General features: G+C 37.2%; 2 protein-coding genes across 4 annotated transcripts; both read right to left on the reverse strand.

Annotated features, from left to right (window-relative positions):
- Window positions 1–89: 89 nt before the first annotated feature.
- On the reverse strand, window positions 90–27,213 carry LOC139965279 (N-acetylgalactosamine-6-sulfatase-like). Of its 2 annotated transcripts, XM_071967482.1 has the most exons (11): window positions 26,970–27,213; window positions 23,928–24,051; window positions 23,268–23,445; window positions 21,502–21,712; window positions 20,359–20,623; window positions 19,606–19,709; window positions 18,957–19,199; window positions 18,195–18,319; window positions 17,008–17,125; window positions 12,998–15,431; window positions 90–394 (listed from the first exon to the last, which is right to left on the reverse strand). In XM_071967482.1, the coding sequence occupies exons 1-10, from the start codon at window positions 27,156–27,158 to the stop codon at window positions 15,345–15,347; spliced, it is 1,644 nt and encodes a 547-aa protein (XP_071823583.1). In that variant the 5' UTR covers window positions 27,159–27,213; the 3' UTR covers window positions 90–394; window positions 12,998–15,344. The 2 variants fall into 2 exon arrangements, with proteins under 2 accessions (XP_071823583.1, XP_071823584.1); XM_071967483.1 differs by lacking the exons at window positions 90–394; window positions 26,970–27,213 and having other exon boundaries at window positions 15,127–15,431.
- Window positions 1,121–10,821, reverse strand: LOC139965280 (uncharacterized). 2 transcript variants are annotated; one of them, XM_071967486.1, is made up of 5 exons: window positions 10,425–10,821; window positions 7,020–7,146; window positions 5,606–5,749; window positions 4,204–4,296; window positions 1,121–3,687 (listed from the first exon to the last, which is right to left on the reverse strand). In XM_071967486.1, the coding sequence occupies exons 1-5, from the start codon at window positions 10,608–10,610 to the stop codon at window positions 3,185–3,187; spliced, it is 1,053 nt and encodes a 350-aa protein (XP_071823587.1). In that variant the 5' UTR covers window positions 10,611–10,821; the 3' UTR covers window positions 1,121–3,184. The 2 variants fall into 2 exon arrangements, with proteins under 2 accessions (XP_071823587.1, XP_071823586.1); XM_071967485.1 differs by having other exon boundaries at window positions 4,204–4,353; window positions 10,425–10,820.
- Window positions 27,214–27,508: the final 295 nt, after the last annotated feature.

Below are 27,508 nucleotides of genomic sequence, written 5' to 3' on the forward strand. Positions count from 1 at the left end.
CCTTCCCCCGCTTCCCCCTCCCTTCCACCCAGGACAACATTAGTAATAGTAACGCATATGGTGACGCAATAAAGACACGAAAGCATTGCTCGAAATTTCGGATTTTATAACCATTTTGTTAGAGTTCACAGGCTTTCAAAGGAATAGCTAAAGTTCATCAGCATTGCCCAAAAGTTTAGCATGCTAAGAAATGCTAAAACAATATCACTCTGATGTTATAAAGTTATATCAAGTTATTCCCAGAAACAGAGACAGCTTAAATTGGACAATTAACTGTCTTTGAGAGTGGCAAAAAGCTTGTTGAATTTGAACATGGTACCTGACCATTATTTGACTTTCTAGCATATTTGAGGGCAATACTAATGACTTTTACTTGTTGGTACAGAGGACAAACCTGTACTGATAAGAATACCGTTCTGCCAACAGAATTAGCGATTCCTTGCCAATTTTCAAAATAAGAACATTAAATGTTAAAATGGATACAAGATATTAAAGTTATGTGACCAACAAAGTTCTTGCACTAAACAAGGATCCACACACAAGTATGAAGTTCATCCAAAAAAGAAATTAATGGGTCAACATGTTTACAAGATTTTCAGAAATTTACACTGTTGATCTCAAATGACCCTTGACCCCCAGAGCCAACAATAGCTGTTTATGCATCAACTGTATGACGAACCTACATAACCTGTACCCGTGTTAGGTTTAGTAACATTTACCTTTTTTCATGTTTAGATGAGTTATCATATTTACATGGTTTGAAACTGATTTGAAACTGAAGTCATAGCCGCTGCAAAATGATGAAAACGAATGATATAGGCCCTGCACCAGCTTAATCCCACCCTGCTATCCTGATGACATCACAGATCATCAACTGTGACCCACTTTCTGGAGTAACGAAGAGTATATCCACTTTCTGGAGTAAGGAAGGGTATATCCACTTAATGGAGCTGGTCTCATGTAATCAAAGGTATTAAGAGAGACCAGTTAGTCTATAGGCATCTTCTGCTGTATCTTCAGTTTTTGATCATATCAGTAATTGTTAAATATAAGCCCAGAATGGTAGTTAAAAAAAAGTCTAATATTACATAAAGAGCCTTTTTTTGTGTGTGTGTGAGTGTGTGTGTGTGAGTGTGTGTGTGTGTGAGTGAGTGCGCCTTTTGTTATCATTCTTCATTTCCTTTTTTATTTAGTTTTTTTTTCTTAAATTAATGCTCTGTTTTTGAAAGGGGGGCTGGAGGTAGGGCAGGCGCAAGACAGCTTCAGTGCAAGTGGCAAATCATAAAGAGTGTTTTGTAGATGCAAACGGTACTAGAAAAAGTAATAAGTAGATGTTACCTTATTCTGTTACACTGCCTAAAACTGAATTATATGTTTATAGGATAGTGGTTTCAAGATGGTTTCTTTTGAAAGGAGGACTTTTCATATTGTGGGAGTGGCAAGAACAGAAATGAGTGTGTTGAATTTGTGTGGCATGCCCATTCCCTCCCTTCATCTATCCCTCCTGTCATCCCCACCTCCTCCCCTTTCCTCCCAACTATCTCCTTCAAAGTGAGTTTGATTTATGAATAATGAATATTCAAATATACCAAAACATGAAACTGATCATTGCAAAGTTAATCATTCTTTGTTATAAATGTAATATTCTTTGCTCAAAATATTCATCACATCATTTCAAATTTTTTGCTGCCTTTTTTTGAAGTGCCTGTGACTATTTTCCCACAACATGCATTACAAAAGATTATATTTTATCAATTGAATGTACCAGTGCCTTGCTTTTCTTCATTTATAATTATATCGATTAATTATTGCCTTGTCAGTCTATGTAGTATTTGAAGCCCCCCCCCCCTTCCTCCCCATTCCTCACTATTAATAAATACCACGATAAATTTAGAAATTCAGAATACCATTTCTAAGTAATATGATTTGTGAGTTTCCTTTCTCTATGGTCCACCCCCCCCCCAAACCACCTGTCTCCCAGAAAGTTTGAAAACACTTCTCAACTCTGTTCACAGCTCTATATACACTTTTTAAAAACTTCACACAAAATCTATAAGAGAGCAGCCATAAATAGATTGTTAGTTCCACATAAACCTGTCTACACACAACTACCACAGTCTAAGTTCTAACTATCAACGTCATAGTTTAATCATTTTGTCACTGTCCTAACAAACACACCATCTAGTCTACTGTAGTACTGCTGTGTGCTTTAGTCTCACATCCACAATAGCTATTTGAATATTTGTGTATCTTTTCTTAGCAATGTATGTTTTTCAGAAGCATTAGGATTATAATTTGTATCGATGCACAGTGAGTCCAATCCTTCCAAAAACACACAAAATATTATATATTACGTTCTTCCAACTAGGAATAGTATTCTCTTTATTAGAACAACTTTGATATTAAAAGAACTGATTCTTTGTGTGGAACTATTTTAGCCCGTTTAGTGGTAAAATAAGTTGAACACATCTCTAATAAAGTTAACGTTTAAAATTTAACTGAAATATCCAGTTTGGACGATGTTCATACACAGTACTTTCATGTCAAAGCACTCGTACTGACAGTATCAGCAATATGAATTATTATCCTGTTTATATCAGATAAAGATAAAGGATCTGTTTATACTGTTAAAGGGATACTCCGAGAGCAACGAAGGTAAACTACATATATGGTTGATTGATTGTTAACTATTTTGATTGGCAAAACTTCTCAAGATAGTTGGATCACAGTAAAAACTTTCCTTATGCTATTATAATCTTGTTGTTTATTTATCCTTGAAACCTGATGATACATTTGGAAATGTTTGCGTAATAGCTGTCAATGTTTTCTGTATTTACAATTCCAATCAAAATGCATCATTTTTGTAGAAAAAGTGGATAAAGTGATTAAAATATCATACAGAAATGCACTGATAACATCATTCATTCTACTGTTGCCAGATGCATTTATAAAATTCATAAATGTACGCGATACAATATGAGGATGAAGTTTTCGCCTTAAGATGCAAACAAATTTCAGCAATTTTGCTAATTAAGCAATCAATTTTCAGGCACCAGGAAATCATTCAAATAGGAGTGCTTTGAAGCATGATATAGGAGGACAGCGTAGCGTGGTAATAAGCAGTATAAAATTGTCCCAGTTGGCTGAATAAAGTTACAAAATTATGCGTAGGAATGTCTGAAAGTCACTGGGTGCAAACAGCACAAGTGAGTTCGTAGCCATCTACATAAGGACCACACGGAAGCCCTCCACCACTGGATACGCATCTGCCCTCGACGAGATCTAACAAAGCACGTTGTGCACCAGTTGCTGAGCCGTGAGTTCGATCTATGGTCTGCATTTCTTGATCCACGCAAATGTACATAGAGCGCTGGTGAACGGAGTGCGCTCGTTCAGCCATGAGATAACCGCGATACTCCAACGTCCATTCATTTGACGGACATAGGTTCTTTCCTGGTATCATGAGTTGCGCGAATCTCGTCGGCGCTTTACAAACCGCACATGGCACATCATGCCATGAACGGTCGCTGAGAGTAGGGAAGTTGTCGATTTGGTACTCTATTGCATAAAGAAACGAACGGCTTGCTCCCACACCAGCCACTGGTTCACTATAGACGGGATCACTCGGTAAACAGAGCTGGTTGGCGCCATTTCCGGTTCCACCACGAAATGCGCCTGCAGCAATACCTGTGATAACAAGAATCACGTGATCATGGTCTTAAAACGTAGAGCCTGCAACAACCTCGGATTTCACTATCCATAGTTTTGCAAGGGAGTTCTGTCAGTGATTAACTTCCCTATTTGCCCTCCCTTGTACACCTCCCCCCCCCCCCCATCCTCTCACATCCCTCCAATCTCTCATATCTCTCTCCCCTACTGTCCCTTTCCAATAAAAGGGAACGCGGACATAAACATAATTCATTGATGCAAGTGATGTATCCACAAAAGTGGTTGACAACTTGACACACTGTCATTAACCAGGACCAAGTTTTAAATACGGTTATGTCGCCATCTATTACGTTCTGTACTCTTGGACCGCGTATCAGTTGATCAATGGTTATAGATGTATGCTTGTGGTGTCCGACGAAGTTAGATAAAGTAGTACAGATTTTGCGTCAACCGACAAACTCAATCGAATTTATTTAAATAAATTGGTTAATTAATTTTAGCCAAGAATATGATAAGGTGTTGCACTGTACCTACCACTATACACCAATAACGATGAAGTGCGACATTCCTTGTGGCCCCACCTCACGTAGACAGCTCCACTTGTGTTAGAGTGATGACTCGGATTATCTGAAAAGTCAATCGTTTGCGATGACGTCATTTCTTGAAATCCAGGCGTGATGATCGCTACGTGTTTACAAAAATAAAAGAGCCAAATGAAAGGTTTTTTTTCTTCCTTGAAAAAGAAGACTTTCTATGAATCGCATTTAGTATCATAGAAAGGTTCCTGACTGAGTTGAAACTGCATGCCCCTTTCATCTGAGAGGGGGAAATGATCAAGGGGTAGGTGGGGTGAGAAGGGAACTGATCAAGGGGTAGGTGGGATGAGAGGAGGAACTGATCAAGGGGTAGGTGGGGTGAGAGGGAGAACTAATCAAGGGGTAGGTGGGATGAGATGGGGAACTAATCAAGGGGTAGGTGGGGTGATAGGGGGAACTAATCAAGGGGTAGGTGGGGTGAGAGGGAGAACTGACCTAAGGGGTAGGTGGGGTGAGAGGGGGAACTGATCAAGGGGTAGGTGGGATGAGATGGGGAACTGATCAAGGGGTAGGCGGGATGAGAGGGGGAACTGATCAAGGGATAGGTGGGGTGAGAGGGAGAACTGACCTAAGGGGTAGGTGGGATGAGATGGGGAACTGATCAAGGGGTAGGTGGGGTGAGAAGGGAACTGACCAAGGGGTAGGTGGGGTGAGAGGGAGAACTGACCAAGGGGTAGGTGGGGTGAGAGGGAGAACTGACGACCAAGGGGTACGTGGGGTGAGAAGGGAACTGACCAAGCGGTAGGTGGGATGAGAGGGGATACTGATAAAGGGGTATTAGACTACGGGTCGACATACCAAGTATGACCTGTTCAAAGGTCATCAGTATTGACCTCAAAATTGATCGTACTAACAATCTTCCAAAATGAACTTAAGTACCTGACCTGACCTTCTGACCCTCATAAATTATTTTCCAGAAATGTACGGGAAAGTATAGATGGGGTGAAGGGGTGGGGGATATTATAGATTGCATAATATGGATTGAAACCGTTTGAGGATAACGATACATTTGGGTTTGTTGAGGTATGAGCATGGATGCACATTGAGTGCCCATTTTCTTTAATATTCTAGTGTATTTGGGAGAAATGCTGTCACTTTTGGCAGGCCAAGAAGGAAGAATAACAATAATTTGTGACGTAATAAGTACAAAATGAAATCATATTAATGATCGAAGTAGTGCAGAAGCAAACATTGGAAGGGCAATGTTCTTCATTAACAACTTCAGTGGAAAGTAAATATTCTACGTAATTTGAGTTTTAAAATTAAGTGCTGTAGACAATTTAATTTAACCTCCGCAAAGCCCTCCCTCCACCGCACTTCATGCCCCATCCCCATGTTACCTAAGGCATCTCGTCCATCTCTGCCCGGTTGCCCAGAGGGGCCAGGGTCCCCACGAGGACCGCTAGGGCAGAATAAACACGCAGATCCACCGATGGAGAACGGCGTTACGGTTACCGGGCAGCCGTTTGTACCAGGTACGCCATCTACGGCAAGAAAATAAGAAACGAAAACTGCATTAACGATATAAGTGCGACTGTGAGGCTATCCATCGACTGGCTTAGGTATTAAAGGGTGTGAAGACTCGTGAAAAAGGAAACGTCTAATGCCGGTAATCTGACCTAGTTTCGAATGAGGTGCAACAGAAGTGTTAGACACCACCATCGATCCCAGAAAATACACACACAGCTTGCTACCGTCGGTAATTAGACACTAGTGTACAGTCAGTACATACAGCTGCGGTCAATACCCACAGCACTGTGTACAAACGATACAGCGATGGACATCTCAGGTCCAGCTAAAGATAACAATGCATCACGTTTCATTACTGTCTGCATTCTGTAGCGACAAGAGAAAAACTTCACTTGCAAGCAACGGAAAGTTAACTTTTAATAGATGGCGGCACTCTGTTTGGGGCGAGTCTTCAATGCCTTTAATGGTATGTAGTAACTTCTTCCTTCCCCCGTGACTTAATAGGTCATTAAGTAAGTCTTACCACAATTAATAACTACATTGACTTACTTTATTCACCAAAGTATACAAGTTTCCAACTGGCACATCCTACATCCACCACATGATAGCAGAGAGCTTGGCCTATCTTCCCAATTTAAAATTTCTATCTAATGACCGTTTAGATTTTGAGCTAGAAGAGGAGCAAGTTTAGCATATTGAACTCCAACCCTTCTGACTGCTCTTCCGGAGTTAAACGATGACTTCATTTGGGTAATTTGAGGCCCTAGTCACCCATCTTATTTTGGGGGGGGGGGGCTATCATGCTGGCAGTCTTAAATTACTTCTTGTTTCAAATATCTTCCAGCAAGTGTAAGAGTTTGATTCCCAGTTCCCAACCACGTGGTGCAGTTTTCAAGGACGTGATGCAGTTTCCAAGGACATGGTGTAGTTTCAAATACCAGGGTGCAGTCTCAAATAGATGGTAATATTTCCAATGACGTAGTGCAGGTTCCAATGACCTAGTAGAGTTTCCAATGACATAGTGTACTTTCCAATGCGTAGTTGGGTTTCAAATGACGTAGGGTAGTTTCCCATGACGTAGTGCAGTTTATTACAATGACGTCGTAATGTTCCAATTTGATGAAATTTAATAAACTAAAATGAGTACGTCGCATTAGTTTTGGGATTAAATTTAATAAACTAAAATGAGTACGTCTCATTAGTTTTGGAAGGAATTAAAGTTATTCTGCAAGAAATGCAGAAAGCTGCTAAAAAAAACAAGAAAACAACATCTATAACTCTTACCAGTATCACCTGTCAGCCCTGGTATCTGTTGCAGTCCTTCTCCTGCTTCTCTGCGACCTCGAACATTTCTAACACTGTCTACAATTGCATCATCTTTATTAGAACTTAAACGGTCTTTTACTTCATTCTAAGGTCGAAGGTCAGAAAGAAAAATAAATGCGATAACATCTTTACAGTGTTTACATTGTAATTTTCGAAGTATGAGCTACAATCTGTAAATATTCGCATATAGTTTACTATTTTATTCCCTACTTGGTAAAAACTGCACGGACTGTTAACTAATATTCATTCAGTTTGAGGAATCACTCTAGAGAACATTTAATATTCTGGTAGTATCAGACTAGAGTAGCTTCTATATTCCAATGTCATGAACTGTCCAAACGGCATTAAAATAGAAACAAAGTGGATGTTTCACTAAAAAATCAAAACGTTACTTTTATTTCCTGATAGAAAAATATTTCGTGATCAATAGAACATCCACTCTGAACGAAAGTGATGTACCGTTATTGGCTACCAAGCAATTAGAAGTAATGTCGACACCCATTGTCCAAATGAATCTACCTTTAGAATATGCAAATCACTTCAAACTATCTAACTTTTTTTTTTTTAAATGTCGTTTCCACGTAGGCCTACTTGTACCGTTAGCATGAGGGAGTATTGCGACGGAATGAGAATGCACTCTACGTAATTATAAACAGATAGATGATATTACTACGATAAGTTCATGATTTTTATCTCATCTTTCTAGAGGGAGGATGAGTTATATATTTTTTTTTAAAATCATTTTAGATAGGTTGGTCAGTTTTGCCTATTACGGCCCATATTTTGTATATTTTATATAGCGCCGAAGACACTAGATCGAAGACACCTGTGGGTCTTACACACCGTCTGCATATGTCAGTTTTCACAATATCATTTATTGTAGCGCGTTTATATACACTTAATGATAAAGCCAACTTGCGCGTCAATACGCGCGGGGATCCATATGCATTGGCTGTTCAATGATAGCATTTAGAGCCTTTGCGGCTGTAACATTATCACTGATTATCACTGCTCTCAGTTTCCACGACAACGGTTGCAATGGTAATAGACAATTTTCTAGAGGAGCGAGTCTCGAGGGATCACCCATGGTAGGGTGAACGATGTTGACCGGAATTCAATATCTGCAGGGGAGGGGGGAGGCTGTGGGTGTGTGGGTGACTGTCTGTCTGTCGGTTACATCGGCATCTTTGTGTCAAACTCTCCTCATAACATATATATATATATATATATATATATACATATACATATACATATACATATACATATACATATATATATATATATATATATATATATATATATATATATATATATATATATATATATATATATATATATATATATATATATATATATATATATATATATATATATATATATATATATATATATATTCTTCAAACTTCAAACAAAGGTCTAAAGTTATAGGTTGAGTAAATATCATTTTAATATTAAGACCCTGAAAATTTCATAGAAAGCCACTATTAATAGAAAACCCTTCGTGATCTATTGGGTTCCAAAATGGACATCCCATCTGGAATTCGACAAGTCTCATTTTCGGCCAAATTTAAGGATTTTGTAAGGCTTATGATTTTCATAAATTTTGTCCAAAATCGTGACTTTTTGTTTCTTTTCAAAATCATGCGTGAGATCGGTGGCGCCCTTCTGATTACCGGCAAGTCCATAATCTTGTAATAATTCTTTCTTTTTAAAAGACAGCCAACATTTAATGAAAAGATATTAAATATCAATTTAATATTAAGACCCTGAAAATTTCATTGAATGCCACTTTTATTATCAAGAAGGTCCCTTATGAGCTATGGGATTGCAAAATTGACATCACATCTAGAATTTGACAAGTCTCATTTTTCATTCTGTAAGGCTATATTATGACTTTGATCAATTTTGGCCAAAATCGTAGCTTTTTTATTTCTTTCAAAATCATGCGTGAGATCGGTGGCGCCCTTCTGATTACCTGCCAGTCCATATTCATGTATAATTCGTTCTTTTTTAAAAGATAGCCAACATTTAATGAAAAGATATTAAATATCAATTTAATATTAAGACCCTGAAAATTTCATAGAATGCCACTTTTAATAACAAGAAAGTCCCTTATGAGCTATGGGATTCAAAACTGGACATCACATCTGGAATTTGAAAACTCTCATTTTTCGACTAAATTTAATCATTCTGCAAGGCTATAGCCTTATGATTTTGATCTATTTTGGCCAAAATCGTGACTTTTTTATTTCTTTTCAAAATCATACGCGAGATCGGTGGCGCCCTTCTGATTACCTGCCAGTCCATAATCATGTAATAATTCGTTCCTTTTTTAAAAGATAGCCAACGTTTAAGAAAAGATATTAAATATAAAATTAATATTAAGACCCTGAACATTTCATAGAATGCCACTTTTAATAACACGAAAGTCCCTTATGAGCTATGGGATTCCAAAATTGACATCACATCTAGAATTTGACAAGTCTCATTTTTCGGCAAAATTTAATCATTTTGATCGATTTTTATCAATTTTGTCCAAATTCGTTGCTGTTTTAATTGTTTTAAAAATCATGCTTGAGATCGATGGCGCCCTTCTGATTACCTGCCAGTCAATAATAATCTCATAATACTAATAGGCCTAATATGATTAGTTATGATGGGATTCCAAACTGCACGTCCCAACTGGAATTTTTCGGTCACCGGTTGGCCCTCTTTACTACTTGAACACATAATGTGAAGCAATTGCAGGTATACAATAGCACGCGCATATTTTACACGACAATATTACGTACGTTGGTACAAACTTAACGATGAAGTGAACTTGTATTGTTCGCGCGTATATTGGCTTCATTTGGCTGATCGGTTGGCCATATTTGTAAGATCATTTTTTCAAGTTTGGTAAGAGGCTCTAGGAAATTATGCCTTGAAGACCTTCAGAATGAGAGGTCAAAGGTTAATTGAATCGAAACGTGACTTTTTGCTATGCATACAAGGACAAAGTTGAACTTACTTGCAACCTTTAAAGAGTAAATATTGTCCAACTTTATAGGTACAATAATGACGGAGGTTAAAATTCAAGTGGTGGAAGTTCTGTTAAGTAGCTCATAGCTCGCAATTTGTTCACTAAAGCGATTTTGATGAGATGAGATAGTCAACTCCGTGGGATTGCCTTCCTTTTTTGAATATCTTATTAACGCAAGGATACAGGTTAACAGCGATAACAAAAAAGTCGTTACTGGATAAAAACAATTTTATCTTGGGTATCACGTGTTTCCTTTCTTATCATCCCACTTGGTTAATTTACAAGTGCAATTCGAATGGACACGTCTCCATTGTTACATAACAATGAAATAGCCCACTTACCTTCTCAAGTTCTGTCTCAATCTTCTTCAACTTCGCCTCTAAATGTGATATGCGTTTCATTAGTGCATCTGAAATATCGACGCTAACTGCGCCATCCGTAACTCCTGTATCTGTCGATATAGACGCAGCGCTAACGCACGGCAGCTGCGAAGCCACTAGAATGACAAGAAGTGAAAAACAATACATTTTCGACAGACAGACAGTGAACTCCACTTTCAAGAGTCTCTTCACCACTATAGTGCTCTACACAAATCTGTTTACTAGGTTGCGTAGTGGGATTATTTAGCGTCCTATGAAAATACTTTGTTCTCTATGTATGTTGTACCAGTTTTCTTTTACCTACATGAATTTGGCCACGTACGTTGTTGTTTTGTAGCAGCTGGAAATATTTGTTGTTGCATGTATTGAAGCTTATGATTTACTAGTATGACCATGAGGAATTTGTTTGGCCAATCAAAACACTCATATCTTCTAGATTATAAAATGTTATGAGTAAACCTACTTTGAGTCACGTATACAACACTAATACGTGCAGTCGCGTAGGTCGTTTCTGATGTTTAAGCCGAATGTTGCCGTGGTTTTTATATTGAGTTCCCATAAATTTTTTTTACTATTCTTGATTTGTCTTTCCAAGAATCGTTTTGGTCAATGGCAACTAACTCTTAAATTCTCAATCGAACGATTTGGGAGATTGAAGTGATTTGCAACAGGTTATTTGATATATATATATTTTTTTTCGTTCTGATAGCCGAACTTTTGTGAGATATCACATATTTGATGTTGTTTCATATACAAGCTTGAATACTTGAACGAGTCTAAGTATGACATCAGAGAGTCGCATGTGCTTCATTTTCTCTTTCTTATTTACTACCAAGGGCGTAGGAACCGGGGGGCTGGGGGCGCCAGCCCCCCAGTGAAAAATATGGGGGGCGGAAGTATCGTTCCGCCCCCCGCTCCGCAAGTCAGAAAACCCCTTTTTTCATATCCAAATGAGAAAAAAATTTCATTTGAAGCACCAAATTGCATCTAAGGCCAGGTGAAAATGCAAAATTCTTTACAAAATGGAGTGGGTGTTGAAGTGTGCTATATTGCACCAAAATGCATCTGAGGCCACCTGGAAATGCAAAAAAATTCCAAAGGGGGGGAGACCCCTCCCCTTAGACCCCTCCCCCAGGCCGGCCATCAATCTTCAGCCCCCCCCCCCCACTCAAAAGTACCTTCCTACGTCACTGTTTACTACAATGTTTATTTTCTGTAATGGAGATGAGATTTGCGAATATTTAGTCAAACAATATTCAAGCTCTTCACACGACCTAACGAGGCATTGATTTCAGTGTCAATGATGTTAACATTCTACCTTGGAAATATGAAAGAAAAACTGAAAATAAAAGATTTCAGATCAAACTGTCACAAAAATAGAGGTGTTGTCCATAGAAGACCCGCGGGAGTAATCCGGCAGTAATCCGACATTTCCCCCCGACCCCTGGTCGGACCAAAATCTGGCACTGGACGGATACGTATGCTTTAGGTTTGACCCCTTGAACCGACTTATTGCACATTGATAATTATGTATTAAGTACGAAAAGAAAGGGTCTTATAGCAACCCTGTCGTACCCAACTTCCTTCCAACACACCCACACACACCTTCTCAATCCCTTTCACCTAATTAGTTTGACGATTAAGAAACGTAACGACGTTGTGAAATAGCATATGAAATCTTTCAATTAAAATACTATGCCCCATATGAAGGCGTTTGCTAATTGAGTTCGAATTCAAAACAGGTTCTCGACTTTGTAGACTGCACGTATATGCTGGCTGATATATGCGATACAACGGGAGCGGGGTAAATGAGATGTTGTTAGCATTCTTTTGGACGGGGACGTGGGTTGGTACATGGGAGGGGAGGGAGGGACGTGGGTTGGTATCCACAAAACAAATCCGAAATGGAAATCACCTACAAACGGGAACATAGTTACTTTCCTTGAGGTATATTGCCTAGAAACTTACTTAGCAAGATTGAATAGCATACAAAGTCGAGTGGCTTGTGAAAGTCGCATCATGTTAATCATATTGCTAAATATATTAAAGTGGGTCCAATCGCACCTCCAACAATACCCCTCCGTTCTCGTTAGTTTGGGACTATTGTCAGTAAATTTAATGCCTTTCTATTCTATTATGATATAACTATAGATACGTAAAGCCTTCCCTGCAGCCCCCCCCCCTCCCTTCCACCCAGGACAACATTGGTAATATTAAGGCATATGGTGACGCAATAAAGACACGAAAGCATTGTTCGAAATTTCGGATTTTATTACCATTTTCTTTTCAAAGGAATAGCTAAAGGTCATCAGTATTGCCCCTAAACTTAGTATGCTAAGAAATGCAGAAACAAAATATCACTCTGATGCACCAAGTTATTCTTAGAAACAGAGACAGGTAAATTGGACAATTAACTGTCTTTGAGAGTGGCAAAAAGCTTGTTGAATTTGAACATGGTACCTGACCATTATTTGACTTTCTAGCATATTTGAGGGCAATACTATTGACTTTACTTGTTGGTACAGAGGACAAACCTGTACTGACAAGAATATCGTTCTGCTCGATTATGAAAACAGAAAAGCCAACAGAATTAGCGATTCCTTGCCAATTTTCAAAATAAGAATATTAAATGTTAAAATGGATACAAGATATTAAAGATATAATGTGACCAGCAATTGAATCAGAAATTGAGTTTACACTTTAATTTTTATCTTTCACACTTTAATATCTTTTAGGCAATGTCAAATCTTTCTTTGCTCATAAGAGATATACACACACACATTCCAAGCTCATTACACAAGAAACACTCAATCTATACACTGACACATGGCAATCGTGTGTACACATTCCACTTTGCTGACAAATTTAAAGTGATTTTGCAGTTGGCTGAAGTTCATTGCTCTGTAAAAGAATGGAAAGTGTTAAAGTTTGAGTTGAAACTCACATCCTAATAGCATTATGTATCATGGAAATACACATTTAAAAAAGTGATGACATTTTAACGAATGAATTTGGCCAAAACAAAGTCATTATAGGAGTAAATTTAGTTGCTTTATCTAACCCACTGTTGAAAATAATATTCTTACACATAAGTTTCATGTTGACAAAAATCTGAATACTCAATCAATGACAACTAAGCAAACACCCCAAATGTATCTAACAAGGGTAAATCAACAACTATATTATGATTAGGAAAATAAAGATTTTGAAGAACATCCACCCTGCAGTGCCGGATAAACCTATAGCAAACTTCTATCAAACCAATATATGCATCAATTCAACTGTAATGTCAGGAACCATTGTAACATAAAATGATTTGTAAAGAATTCATCATAAGAGGAAATATTGTATGTAAGCAGTTAAAGGATTGGTTCAGGTGTTTGGCATGTCTATTTTGTATGAAAGAGAACAAAAAGAAAAAAAGAACAGTGAAGAAACTACCATGATAGCATGCTCTGTTAAGGAGATATGACACTTTGAAGATATCAAAATTTCGTTGAAAACGGCTGGTGTAGAAAGACTTACTGTGAGGGTGTGACGTCACATCCTCTCACTTCCTTAACATTTGTAAATATATTTTCTTTAAAAATTATTTACGTTTTTTAACACATTTTGAAAATAATATCATAAAAATTTCTTCAGATGCTTAATCTCAAATACTTCCTTTGACAAATATGAGATCTCCTGACATATCCTTTGGTTGAAAGTCATGAAATCTCACAAAATATTTAGAGAAAAAACAAATACTTTTCAGGAATGTGAGGATGTGACATCACAGCTAGTCAGATTTCAGCAGTTTCTACACAATCTGATAAAACTTTACACTTGAATATCTCTTTAACCGAAAAAGATATTTGAACAGTTTTTTCACCATTGTGTTTCTTTTTTTGTCCTCTTTCATTTAACATAAACATGTATGACAGCTGAACCAATCCTTTAAAGACAACAAACATGCCAGAAAGACAACAACAAAAAAACAAATATAATTATTACTATTACAAATCTTTGATTGCTTGCCTCTGAAAAATGTTCAGCCTCAAAATTGTCAACTGTTGAGTATGAATCTGACCAATTAATATTTGGTTAAAATCTATTATGTTAGAATAAGATGTTGAAAACCCATTTTTGTCAACAGTAATTGGTAACAAATGTCACATGTCTCTTGTTGCAATTACTACATTATTTCAGGGGATAAGAAAAAACATATTTCATATTTTATGGAAATATAAATGGAAGATATGGAGATATTGTTGAAGGGTAGCCCAGCTTTAAAAAAGTATTACATGCTGGCCAAATCTGCTTTAAGCGACATCAACGAAATTTGCACAAAAGACTACAAAATCAAGATTTCCATATTGATTAAAACCTTTTATCAGAGTGTAAATTGTAATAAGCAAAGTCATATCCATGCATGGGACATGATGCATGTATTTATTTGTGCTTAAATAAGACGACGACCCAATATTGTAGGTAGAAAGACTCGTTAACAGACTGCTTTAATTACTGGGAAAAGGTTCTATGAGCCAAATGGAAACACAATACGTAATTAAAAGATACAAACTAAAAAGGACTAATTTGGCAGGTCACCGAAAACACACTAATATTTTAGATGGTAATATTATTATTATTATTAGTATTACAACCCTCTCTGTGGTCTAGCATATTTTCAGTATATATATATATATATATATATATATATATATATATATATATATATATATATATATATGTTTTGACTTGTACAAGAAATTCAGATTAGAGAAATAAACAATAGAAAAGTAGAAAGAAAAGTAGTACAAATTTTATTTGTGTCTTGTCACCGAAGATATAATTTCAGAACTGGAGTATATTCAGCTATCGTTTTTTTCAGAGTCCTTCTCTCTAATGAGGCCAGCTGCATTTGACTGGATTAGACTTTGGGATAGGGAGGCACTTGTTCAGTTTCTCGCATCCTGGTGGAGCCCAATGCTGTTGGAAGGACAAAAACACAACAACAAAAAACAGTTAATTTGGTTTAGATATGAGCCAAAAGGCAACTCCAAATATTACCAACTGACAGTAACGGAAAGTAAAGGGATATTCTCTGCGGTAGAAAATGTACATAACACTTATTGTAGAGAAAAAAATATCCCGCACCATTTAGTTGAAGATAACACCTCGATATCTTGTTTCTAAATAAAGCTATGGTTGTTTGAATTTAAGCTATTTTGAGAGGCTAATCGCTTGATTCTTCTAAGGAGTGCATCACAGAACTAGTCTGTGACATTATCACTGCAAATGTTATAATTCAAAGCTGTACTACTTTGCTACTTTAATCTTCTTGTTGATTCATCCTCAAAGATGTGATACTACTTAAGTCACATTGAAACAAATACAGGGTACTATTTCAGCAAAACAAGATAAGATTTTTAAATTTTTTTTGGAAGGGGGAAGGGGAAAGAATTGAAAATTACAATTATTAGGAAAATAATGATATTGGTAGGCAGTATTGTTTATTTGCCTATAACATGCAGCTGATAGTATCATAGTACACTGTGTGGAAGGTTAACTTTTTGGAGCTGTTATATTGAGAAAACAGTTTTGTTTTTAAGGATGAAAGTTGCCAAAAATTCTGTTTGTTTAAACATAAGCTTTACTCATGACAAGCATACCAAGTCCTAAGGCACCTGATTCTGCTTGGTCACCAAATGCAAACAAAATTAACAAATATCAGGAGACTTCTACTCAAAATGAGGTTCCAATCAATCATTATTATTAGTACTACCCTGGTAGATCTTTCTACTTTATAATCAGAAGATAGCCAATGAATTATGTTTGTTTCTAGAAAGTTTTCTCTGCAAAACAATTCATTCTTTATTATCAACAATACACCATATTGCAACTGGAAATTTTTTTCAAAATACTGTTAACTTCATTACTTCTTATTATTATTATCTATTAACCAAGCTTGAACGGAAAAGACTTATAAAAAAAAGTGCAATGTTACTGGGGTTTAGTAACAAAAAGAAGGAAAATGTACCAAAAATAAAACAAAAGCACCATTTGCTTTATTTTAAAGGGAGTGAAGACTTGCGCAAAAAAGAACGTCTCATGCCGGTAATCTGACCTAGTTTCGAATGAGGTGTAACAGAAGTGTTAGACACCACCATCAATCCCAGGAAATACACACACAGCTTGCTACCGTCTGTAATTAGACACTAGTGTTCAGTCAATACATACAGCTACTGTCAATACCCACAACACAGTGTACATAGCAGCGTGGACATCTCAGGTCTAGATAAAAGATAACAAGGTATCACGTTTTATTACTCTCTGCATGTTGTAGCCACAAGAAGAAAACTTCACTTGCAAGCAACGGAAAGTTAACTTTTTGAGAGCGCGGCATGTGGTTTGGGGCGAGTCTTCAATGCCTTTAAGAATAAGATGGGAGAATCTTGAAAGTGGTAAAAAGAGGATGCAACCTGGAAGTTCAGAGCTTTGGAATGTTAGAAATTGCAGATATACTTTTGTCAGCATCATCTGCAAGGAAGGAAAGAAACATTACCTCCACGGCTTTGTCACAGATGTCAAGTTGAGGTGTTCCCGCCAGTAAATTCTTCTTATGCTCATCGACTACAGCTTTCAGTGCTGGCATAGCTTGCTTGTATTCATCATTTGACGCTCTGCGAGTAAAATCAAGACAATAATTAAGGTCTGTTAGATGCATCAGGGGCAGATCGAGGATTGTAAAAAAAGGAGGGGATGTGCCCTTGCATTTGTTGAAGCAGACTCCTATGTAACTCTAGGGTTCTGGGGTACCTCCCTCCCCGCCCCCTCCAAAAGGACAAAACAACTGAACTTTTAGAATTTAAATTAGGTTGTGCTAATAACTACTTAAAATAACCACCTCATGCTTTGATCCGCACCTGTGCATGTTGTATGAAGGACAGCTATGACAGTTTGTAAACAGTGTCAACCTGGGGAGAGGGAGTGGGAGGGGGAGGGGAAAGTGGGGGAGGGGAAGATGGAGGAGGGAGAATTTGTAATAGGTACAGACATCATTAATGGACATTGCCATTCATTAATAATTACAGCTGGTTTTATAACGCAACATAGCTATGTTGCAATTACTTGCCAAAATGTACAGACTTCAAAGTTTTAATATCAAATTTTGGGGTTCTTTTATATCAAGCTTTCTTTTTGGTAAAGAATTTCAAATATTAACATAAAATTTGGAGGGTGAAGATATATATTTAAGTACCTAAAATGCCTGCACAACAAATATTTTTCATAACTTGGTGATAATCCTTGTGTTTTCAAGTATACATAGTGGAATAAAACTGAAGTTTGGTACAATCAAGATGCGATTCTTTTTGATTCAGTTGCTGATGGTTATCACTGGCAGGCAAACTCTCATGAAACAGTAACAATATGTCAGACATGGTATTTTCCGTAAACATATTTTACTCACCTTTGATGTCACCTTCTTAAATTTCTAAAACAATTATTTATACTGTCAAGGCCTTGTCCAAATTAATCTTTTAATTTTCCTTTTGGAAGAAGCACTAAGATATGGAGCACAATTGATGGACGTTTAATAACCAAAATTCTTACAAAACCACAAGTACGGGTCGACATCATATTTTAACACCCCTGTCTATTACAAAGAAACATATATGATGATATTTTCATATTAACCAATCAAAGTGCATGTAATTTGCATATGCATGAGGTGTCTTTAATATGACTTACGATATAGGATACTTTTCACCAGGGTCTCTCCCTAGATGGAAGAGCACTGGAGCATCCGTATGGTTTGTTTGGTCGTGAGTTGTAATCCCTGTCACGTTCTCTCCCGGGCAGAAATCAACATGTGCCTGAAATATGGGAAGAACAAAGGTGATATTGAAAACAGTTCTTAACTTGACAAACTAGGTATAAACCATATTAAAGTGAATATACTGAGAGAATCTTTCTGGAACCTGATTAATATCTCAACCAGGGGTACGAGCACCATCATTGTACTGGGGGGGGGGAGCCAAGGTGTTAGACTAGGGGGGCCTCCCTCACTTTGAAAAGATTGGGAAAATGGAGAGAGCTTACATGCAAAAATGGTGCTATATTTTGCAAAGTTTCAAACAATGTCAAAGAATTTCAACGGTAGAGGTTGTACCGTACATACATGTTATACTGTTGACTAGGAATGTTGGTAATATTTTGCCTGCCAGTTGGGAGGGGGGGGGGGGTTGGGCAGGGCGAGGGTGCTGAAAAATTGGTTGGTCTGTTTTATACAGTGCTGTAAATCTCTCACAAAGTACTGCAAAAGAATTGTGAGTGTTCACTTACTCCATGCTGCATTAAAACAATAGGTCTAACATTTCTGCCATTTTAACAATACCATTTTTGACAACATATATTGTTATTTCTACCAATGTAACCGCTCCTCCTGATAAATTATCGTTAACGAAAAAAAGAAAATAAACTCTTTCCCATAAATGGGAAAGGTCTCCTCACCTGATGAAATTCTTGAATGGAATTTGTCCATGTCCAGTAATGGGCCTTGTAGAGTCCCTGGCGTACGGCCATCATCTCATTACCACGGTAATAAAACATGGTTTTATTTAAATCCATTTCCTGTTTGACAAGAGATGGTAGTAGACTTTTGCCATCTATGATTCTATCTTGTGGTATTTTAAGACCGGCGAGTTCTACCGAAGTAGTAAATATATCCATGATGGATCCTATCTGATGAGATATCTGGCGGAAAAAAACAAAACAATTGATAGCATCAGTCCATTACAGACCAGACCAGTAAAGACCAAGGGAAAAATTTACTTTTGAATCATAAAGAAACAAAACAATTTGTACGCATCCTGGTGAAATTTTCATGCAATTCCTACATTTTTCCAACAAGTTTTTTCAAATAATTTTTAATAGTTGAAAAACTGTCACTTTTTGTACCATAAGTGAACTTGAAGCAAACAGGTTGTTGTCATGGGTGCACACCTACCTGCGCTATGACTTACATCACTGGAAACTATCATTCATAATTTGTCAATTGAAATTCCTTCAGTCTTTCTTTTAACATACTTCAGTTTGTTTCACTGGCACTTCCTCATATAGAGACAGTTTATACAGTTGCCCAAAAAAAGTTAAAGCATACCATGCCTGGTTGAATGTGGGCGGGCCACCAAGCAATAGAGGGCTCCCTCATGCCACCTTCAAAAGTTGTTTCCTTTCCACACAAGAAAGGCCCATTGCTACCGCCTAGGTATGATTAAACACGAAAGGGATACGTAAATAATCCCATATCGGTCACAAGAAACAGAAAAACATTGTCAAAGTTGAGCATTCTATCTAGATGTACTACATGGTTATAAGAAAATGGTCCTAATAAAAATTGGATTAGGGTGTGCTTGTCACGGAAAAATTGATAGCTACCACCTTGTACGTCACTCAGTAGCATTACATAAAAGCAGTAGCATTAAATAAAACATCTTTGCTGAAACCTGATAGATTAACATCAAATAGGAATTCCTCCGTTTGAGAGTCCTAAGCAACATCAGACCAGGAACATTTATATTATCACTTGTCATCAAGAAAAGCTCATCTACCCACAAATCATTGCAGCTGCTATAAATGAAACTGTTTGTTCTGTAAAAGTGTGATAAATAATAGGAGATTGCTGAAACACAGGCTCGGTCAAGCTTAGTTTGATCTTGATAGGCTACAAAAGAATGGTCTCTATGATTGCACAGTATCGACAAACGCACTGTACATATACACAATCAATAAAGTGAAGCCTGCTATCGAAATACCTTCAACACCTTTTCTCGTGGAACTTATCTAGTGACCAAAAACTGCCAAAAGTCGGATTAAATTACTCGTTTAAATAAAGAAAACTCAAATTTCTCACCTTTCTCCTTCGCATAAGTAGCAGCTCCGTTATCGGACATGAAAAAGACAAAGGTGTTACTGTCAATCTTAAGGTCTTTCAGAAGCGCTAGAATCTTGCCGACACTATCGTCAAGTTCCATGACAGCATCCCCGTAAAGGCCGCGCTGACTTTTACCTAGGAAATCTTTGGACGCGTACGGGGGGTCGTGAGTAGCATCTGGTGTCCAATACAGGAAAAATGGCCTCTGTGAAGATGCTTGGTTTAGGATAAAGTTTAAACCTTCCTATATCGGGCAAAATGAAAAAAAAAAAACTGAGTACATAAGCAAGCAATCTTGGTTTATCTTAAAGCTGCAAGATTCATTTGTCATAATTTATGAAATCATAGATTTCAGTTGAACACGGAGGTATACGTCACTGAGACTTTGTCTTAAAGGAGCATTCCTGACAGTTTCTGTTTGATCATGTCAATGTTGAGCACCTGGAAAAGTGATTTTTACATCATGAAACCCCGCTATCAGTTTATATTTATTAATTTATTTCTCATTTTGCTTTTGTCTTGCTTTCTCTGCTTCATGTCAAAGTCACCTGTATTTTGGTCTCCGTACCCTACAACAAATATATACTTGGTGCTTCTAAAGAATCCTAAACTCCTCTTAATTGAACAAATCAGTTCAAATTTTGATAAATAAATTGCTAATTGATAGGTACTGATAATCACTGATCTCCTCACTGTCCTTATCATATAATCAGCCTGCAACTAATATCCAGTAATTTGATCTAAAAAGTCTGTATGATTAAGCTATGCTCTGACCTCCTTGTGTAGTAGGTTAAAGGTTAGGAGTTCCAATAACACAAATGCACCCGCTAGTGACAATCAATGATATATCAGAGGTAATCCCTCCCCTCAACTAACAATACTGAGTACAGAGAGCATATCTATTTACGGTAAGCCTAGGCCTACTTACATACTGTACATAATGCTTTTGACAAACTTACAAAAGTGGGTACAAAACGAGACTGTCCAGAGTGTTCTTAAATGGATTCCTTTAAACTTAACGTGAATAGACAACAGTATTTGACTAAAATTATTTCAAAGTCTAATTGAACAAAGTCATGATCAGGCAAGTCTTTACAAACTTGAAACTTGGAAACACTTTACCTGTAAGAACATTTGAGTCATGTTAGATTCTCCCGTTTTTAGATTGATTTCAAATTCCTCGTAGTATCTCCCGATCATTTCGCTATCCTGAAAGACTGGAATATTTGGAGTGCCCTTGTCATCGTATGGTCCGAAATGGCAGTTAGTAGATCCAAAGAACTCATCAAAGCCATGTTTAAGAGGCAGAAATTGATCTTGGTGACCGAGATGCCTGAAGATGCAATAATGCAAGGAACATACTGTCTGCTGATTCTTTGACAATGAATCTAATCGTCTGTGTGTACAACAAGACACATATGAGTGGACCCAGAAAGCCAACAGGCTATGTTATTCCTTGCCAAGGTTGATCTCAGACTATTTAATGTAAAACAGGACACAAGATTCACAAGCTTTAACCTCCACAGACAACAAAAAAAAGTGTGAAACTACATAAGCAGTATGACTTTTCATCCAAACTTTGCTTTTCGAGTAATCTGATTTAATTGTTTATAAAAAAAGTCAGACCTTGAACTCTGGTGACCTCAAATGATGTTGTGAAGTAGTAGGATTTACTGTATTTGCAATTTATATTATGTTTACTAGATTTTCACACTTTGACCTCAATTGACCTTTGACCATAGGAAAAACATCACAATAGGGTTTCTTGTTCTCACTAAGTTTGATCCACACATCCAGCATAAAGTTTATCCAAAGCTTAGTTTTTGGAATGATTATATTTACAAGGTTTTGGGACTTTGACCTTATTTCTAGGATACATCACTGAGAAGATTATAATAAAGAAGAGTGTTAAGCCCTTCACAGACACACACTTCTTGGAGTAAGGGTGTGTTTAGCCAGTCAACAAACAAAGGTTACATTCAGCCAATCATATTATCTCAAGTTATGGACAAGTTAATGAGATAGGGTTTGAAACAGGTATTACAATGCATAATGTAGTATGTTGTAATATCCCAATGGTATCACTTTAAGCATGTGCTTCCATGCCTCTGTCTTAAGAGTAACTACTTACCTCCTGTTCCCGAGTTAATTCCCCCCTCGTCCACATCATAGTCGTAGAAGCCCCCTTTGTCTTAATTCCATGAAATATTTATGCTTAACCACAGATGACAACCTGTTGCATCTCATGTGTATAAAAATGTGGTTAGTCATAGCCCTCTCCTATGTGCCTTAGTAATTATAAATAAAAGAGTCTGTGACCAAGTGTCTATGTCAATGAGAGGCTATTGCCCCTTCACAGGAAGTTGTAATGACTTAAATACTGCAGTTTTGGAATGAAATAAAGACATGCATGCCAGACTTTAGAGAGTGCAGTTCAGATACACTATTCTGGATCTGCACTCCAGCAACGATATTATCTCAGAATAAATAAAGTTTTTGTTCTACAATTATATCTATACATGTCTGGAGTTTCTCTTTATCTACTGTTCTACCTATTTTATGATCAAGCCCTGAAAATAACTGAGCCGGAGCACCCCAACGTAATAAATGTTAGGGATTATTTTCTCCTTCTAAACAAGAGTACTACTGGATTAATCCTCAAATCAGTCACACAGCATCAACTAGATCATGGCTAAATCATACCAAACAAGTATTAGACGCAAATTATGCTTCAAACTGACACTAAGTACACAATACAACATATATAGATAACAGATAACAAAAATTCAACAAGCTTCTAGACTTGAATTCCCACCTCTTCTTTCTTTCGATGGTGTTAACTCATTTTGAAATGGCTAACAAGAGGATCAAAGTTTGGAGAATCTTACCACTTGCCGATGATTTTACTCCTATATCCTGCTTTATTTAGTATTTCTGGCAGAAGAATTTCACAATCTGGGATTCCTCCGACAATATTCTGAGGTGTGTAAGCATTCCTGGCATGGGCATTATCCGAGTAAAATCCATTTCGGATTGGTAGACGACCGGTCAGGAATGATGCTCTAGCTGTAACAAAAGTTAATTGTTACTCCAGTTTTATATAGAAAATATCTTCGCTATAATATGTGTCTCTTTTGGATTTTAGAAAGAGCAGAAATGAGCTTTTCGACAGAAATCAACAGAATTATAGATTCATTTTCCCCTTTCTTCTTCGTTTCCCTCACAAAAAAAAAGGATAACTTGATTTAGATCAAAGGTGAATTAAATAAAGTCAATGAAAGATAAATGAGCCTGTGTACATAAAATAAATTATGAGTAATTAAACTGGTGACAATGTAGTGTAGAATTAGCTCTTTGAAATTTGATTTAATGTTAATTTGACGATTAAAAAAAAACAGCTTACAATATCTCAGATGACTTAGACGGTTACAGTAAGTAGAAATTTCCAATTTTATCTTGAAATTTTCACTTTGAACCACAAAATTCTGATGTTATGTCGAAAATGTTTAACTTAAGAGATTTTGGTTTTCTAATTACTTGTTACTTACAAGGAGAACAGAGTGGATTTCCAGCATAGAAGTCTGGAAGCAAAGTACCTTCAGCAGCCATTCTGTCTAAATTTGGGGTCTCTTTGGCAGGATGCCCATAGACACCCAGATCTCCCCATCCCATCTATAACATAAAGCAAGGAGAAGAACTTTGATAAGTACCACCTAATTGTCATAGAGATAAGATGATAACAGGCAGGGATGCAGTATGTGAGTGTGGAAATGAACATAAATCCATTTTAATAGGTTTGGTATATCCTTGTAATGGACTTGTCCCACAGTGTCCTGAACTCAATTCCAGGTGAATCCATACAGTAAGAGTTGACCGAGTGTTATTCATATGCTGTGTGCAAACACTGGGTAGGACATGTTAATATATTACGACTGACCTAGTACCTAAGTCAACATCATATTAGGAAAGGAAAACCGCGGGCCCTTCTTTCATCCCTCCATTCGTCATGACTTGTTTAGTAAAGTTAACTTTTTGTTACATCACATCTCATTCAGAACTCAGTAGCACAAGGTAAGTAATATGAGGGGAGCTATTCACCAGATATTTGGCTCAATAAGGAGAGCGCTCTTGTTAATTTACACGATTATCAGTTCAGAAAGCAATGCTCTGGAGCTTACAGATCTTATTCTGTGGGTTCTATAAGCACTCTGCACTGGTGCTTATTTACCCAATCTTCGGTTGTCTAAGAATGCACTGGTGCTCATTTACCCAATCATTGGATCAATTACAATGACTCTCTTACTTCTTTACCGGATCGTCTATTGAATGAGCAATGAATTGGTTTTACTTTCCAGATCATCAGATCAGATCAGGGGTGCTTAATTAACCGATTCCAGGTGAAATGTGCCTGAATATAATGCTTATCTAGCTGACCATCGGGAGATAACAGACATAGTATCAGGCCCAGATCAAGGGGGTATCGTGTACACACCCCTCCCCTTTTTCAACCATGAACCCCCTTTCTCATCACCCTAACTGACAAAACAAAGTAGTTATGAGCAGAGCCCAACAATGACATGTAAACCTAAGTATAAAACAAATTTGTAGCCTAAGTATTCCTCAGAATGCACCATTTCACATCATTTTTTTTACTTTCCTGGGATGACCCCATAACCCCTGCACTGTAGTCCGCTTAAATGCCCTCGCCATACTCCCAGACGCAAGAGTAAGATGAAAGGCCTATCACAGGTATAAAGTGGGCTAGGCCTACAGCACTACTGTAATACTACTACTTAGTGTTCAACTGATTATGCATAACAGAAAATACCGATTACCGATTATTTTTTTCATAATCGTACCGATTCCGATTCCGATTATTTGAAAATGAGAAAATATCCCGTCTATACGAAATCAGCAATAAAGTTTGACAGAAACAATTATTGTTGTGATTTTCCCGTTTCCTTTTGCTTCGTTGTTATACAATGCTCTAAGATATCATTTTGTATGAACCAAATTACCTCTGGAGTTTCTCGGAAAGAAAAAAAAAAGTTTTTTTTTTTTTTAAATTTCCAAAATACGGAAATAAGACATCCTACCTAGTCTGCACTGTGCTAAGGGAATGGCCTAACCACCTCGACGGGAATGTCACCTGTTAATGGCTTGAAATGGGTTAAGAATAGTTACTCAGAATATCCATCTCAAAAAGTACCTCAGACAAACCATCCATCTTCAATCTTTACCAAAGTGTAAAGTTTAATGACATATTGCCTTCATTCCGACATTATTTTGTACTTATTTTCAGTAGTATACCGTTTAAGGACAAATAGAAATGTTACGAATTTGAATTTAAACATACCTATTCGTTACCTATTTAACTCCATTCAGGTTCAATTAGAAAATGTAAGCTTAGGCCAATCAAACTGAAAAGCAAATTTTATCATCGTATCTTGTTTAAAATTACTCTAAAATGTAATACCAGATTGATGTAAAGAAATAATAACAACTAGAAACTACTCCAATATAAAATAAAACATTTCCTCTTTAAGACATATCACTTACAGTACCTTCCAAACAAATGCCGATTTCCAGCAAATTGAAAGTTGTAAACTAAGCTACGCATTTTTTTTTTTTTTTTGGCAAACCGATGGTTAGGCTACATTTCCCATTTACTTAGTGTGGTTGTTAGGCTAACATGTGGTCGAAGATTGCAGTTTCCTTGGATATTTTTAGTTTTTATTTGCGATACAACTGGAGGAATAAACAGATGGCAAGGTTAGATTTCCATGCAGTTGACTTAGTGTGAAGTAAGGCTACCATGTGGTCGGAGATTTGTGAGGATTTTAGGTTATTTTCGCTGGTACTGAAATTGCTTCGTGCAGGCCGTAATTTGCCACGGGAAATTCCCGGTGATTGTGCGCGACCCTCTCGCACTGCTTCAAATTTGATGCGGGGTGTGAAAACTGTTTGCACGATTCGCGCTGCAACTGCAATTCCTAGCTAAAGCAAACGCATGTCACAATTAATTTTACACAGACACCTGATATAACGAGGGCGATTTTCTTATATTTCTTTTTCTTTTTCGCACTCGTAATTGTGCTTTAGGAGGTCTTTGTAGCACTTGCGAGGGCGAATCGCCCATCGCCCCCGGCTATTTCCGACCCTGCCCAGCACATTCTTTAATTCGCGAAATTGGTATTGCTGCTATGTTTACTGTGCCAAGAAATATGAAGTCACTAACCACGTGGGAAGCAAAATCGGCGACCCTGGCAGCCTAATTTGATGAAAGTATACGTGAAAGACGTATGGATGTCTTAGTTTAATATTTCGCAGTAAAAGAACAAACCTAATACATCAGTTGATATTTTCAACTCCCATATGCTTTTGAATAATGATATTTTCACCTTCCATATGTTTTTGAATAATCGGTATCACATAACTGGTATTCCACGTAATTTTTACCGATTCCGATTATGTTCCGATTATGCAATATTCGTACCGATTCCGATTCCGATTAGGTTAATCGGTTGAACACTACTACTACTAGTACTAGACTTAGTTTTATTAATGGTACTTGGTAGGCCTACACTTACATCATCCATTAGCATGAAAATTATGTTCGGTGTTCGAGCACAATTCACTTCCTTCCAAAGCATATGAATTGATATAATACACAGAACCCGCTTGAAAGAAAGCACGAAGCTGCAACTGGCCGGACCCATATTGCTAGCGAAATGATTCGTTTGATAGAAAGCTGCAATAATTATCAACAGGTTAAACATGTATTTATGCAATACCTGTGGCCCTATTCAGCTGGTGTTTTGATTTTTTTTTTAGACATGCTGATAGCATTTGATGTGACCATAATTATACTACTTGGACATTTTGGCTTTAAAAGTATTTCAAGAAATGTGCTAGTTACTAATGAGACAGAAATGTGCCAGGTGCTCAGTTAGATCAGTCAAATTTGAGTCTAGTATTGGGAAGATGTTAGCGTAATTTCTTTGAAGAAAATTATGTGCCGTGCTGGGGGAGGGGGGGGGGTAGACAACTTTTGTTCATCTACTAACATAGTCAATAGGCTAGAACACTTCTAGTGGTGAAATGGTCAACTTTGAAGCGCATCGACCGA

Source organism: Apostichopus japonicus, chromosome 3 (genome assembly GCF_037975245.1).
Source record: "Apostichopus japonicus isolate 1M-3 chromosome 3, ASM3797524v1, whole genome shotgun sequence".
Classification (NCBI taxonomy): domain Eukaryota; kingdom Metazoa; phylum Echinodermata; class Holothuroidea; order Aspidochirotida; family Stichopodidae; genus Apostichopus; species Apostichopus japonicus.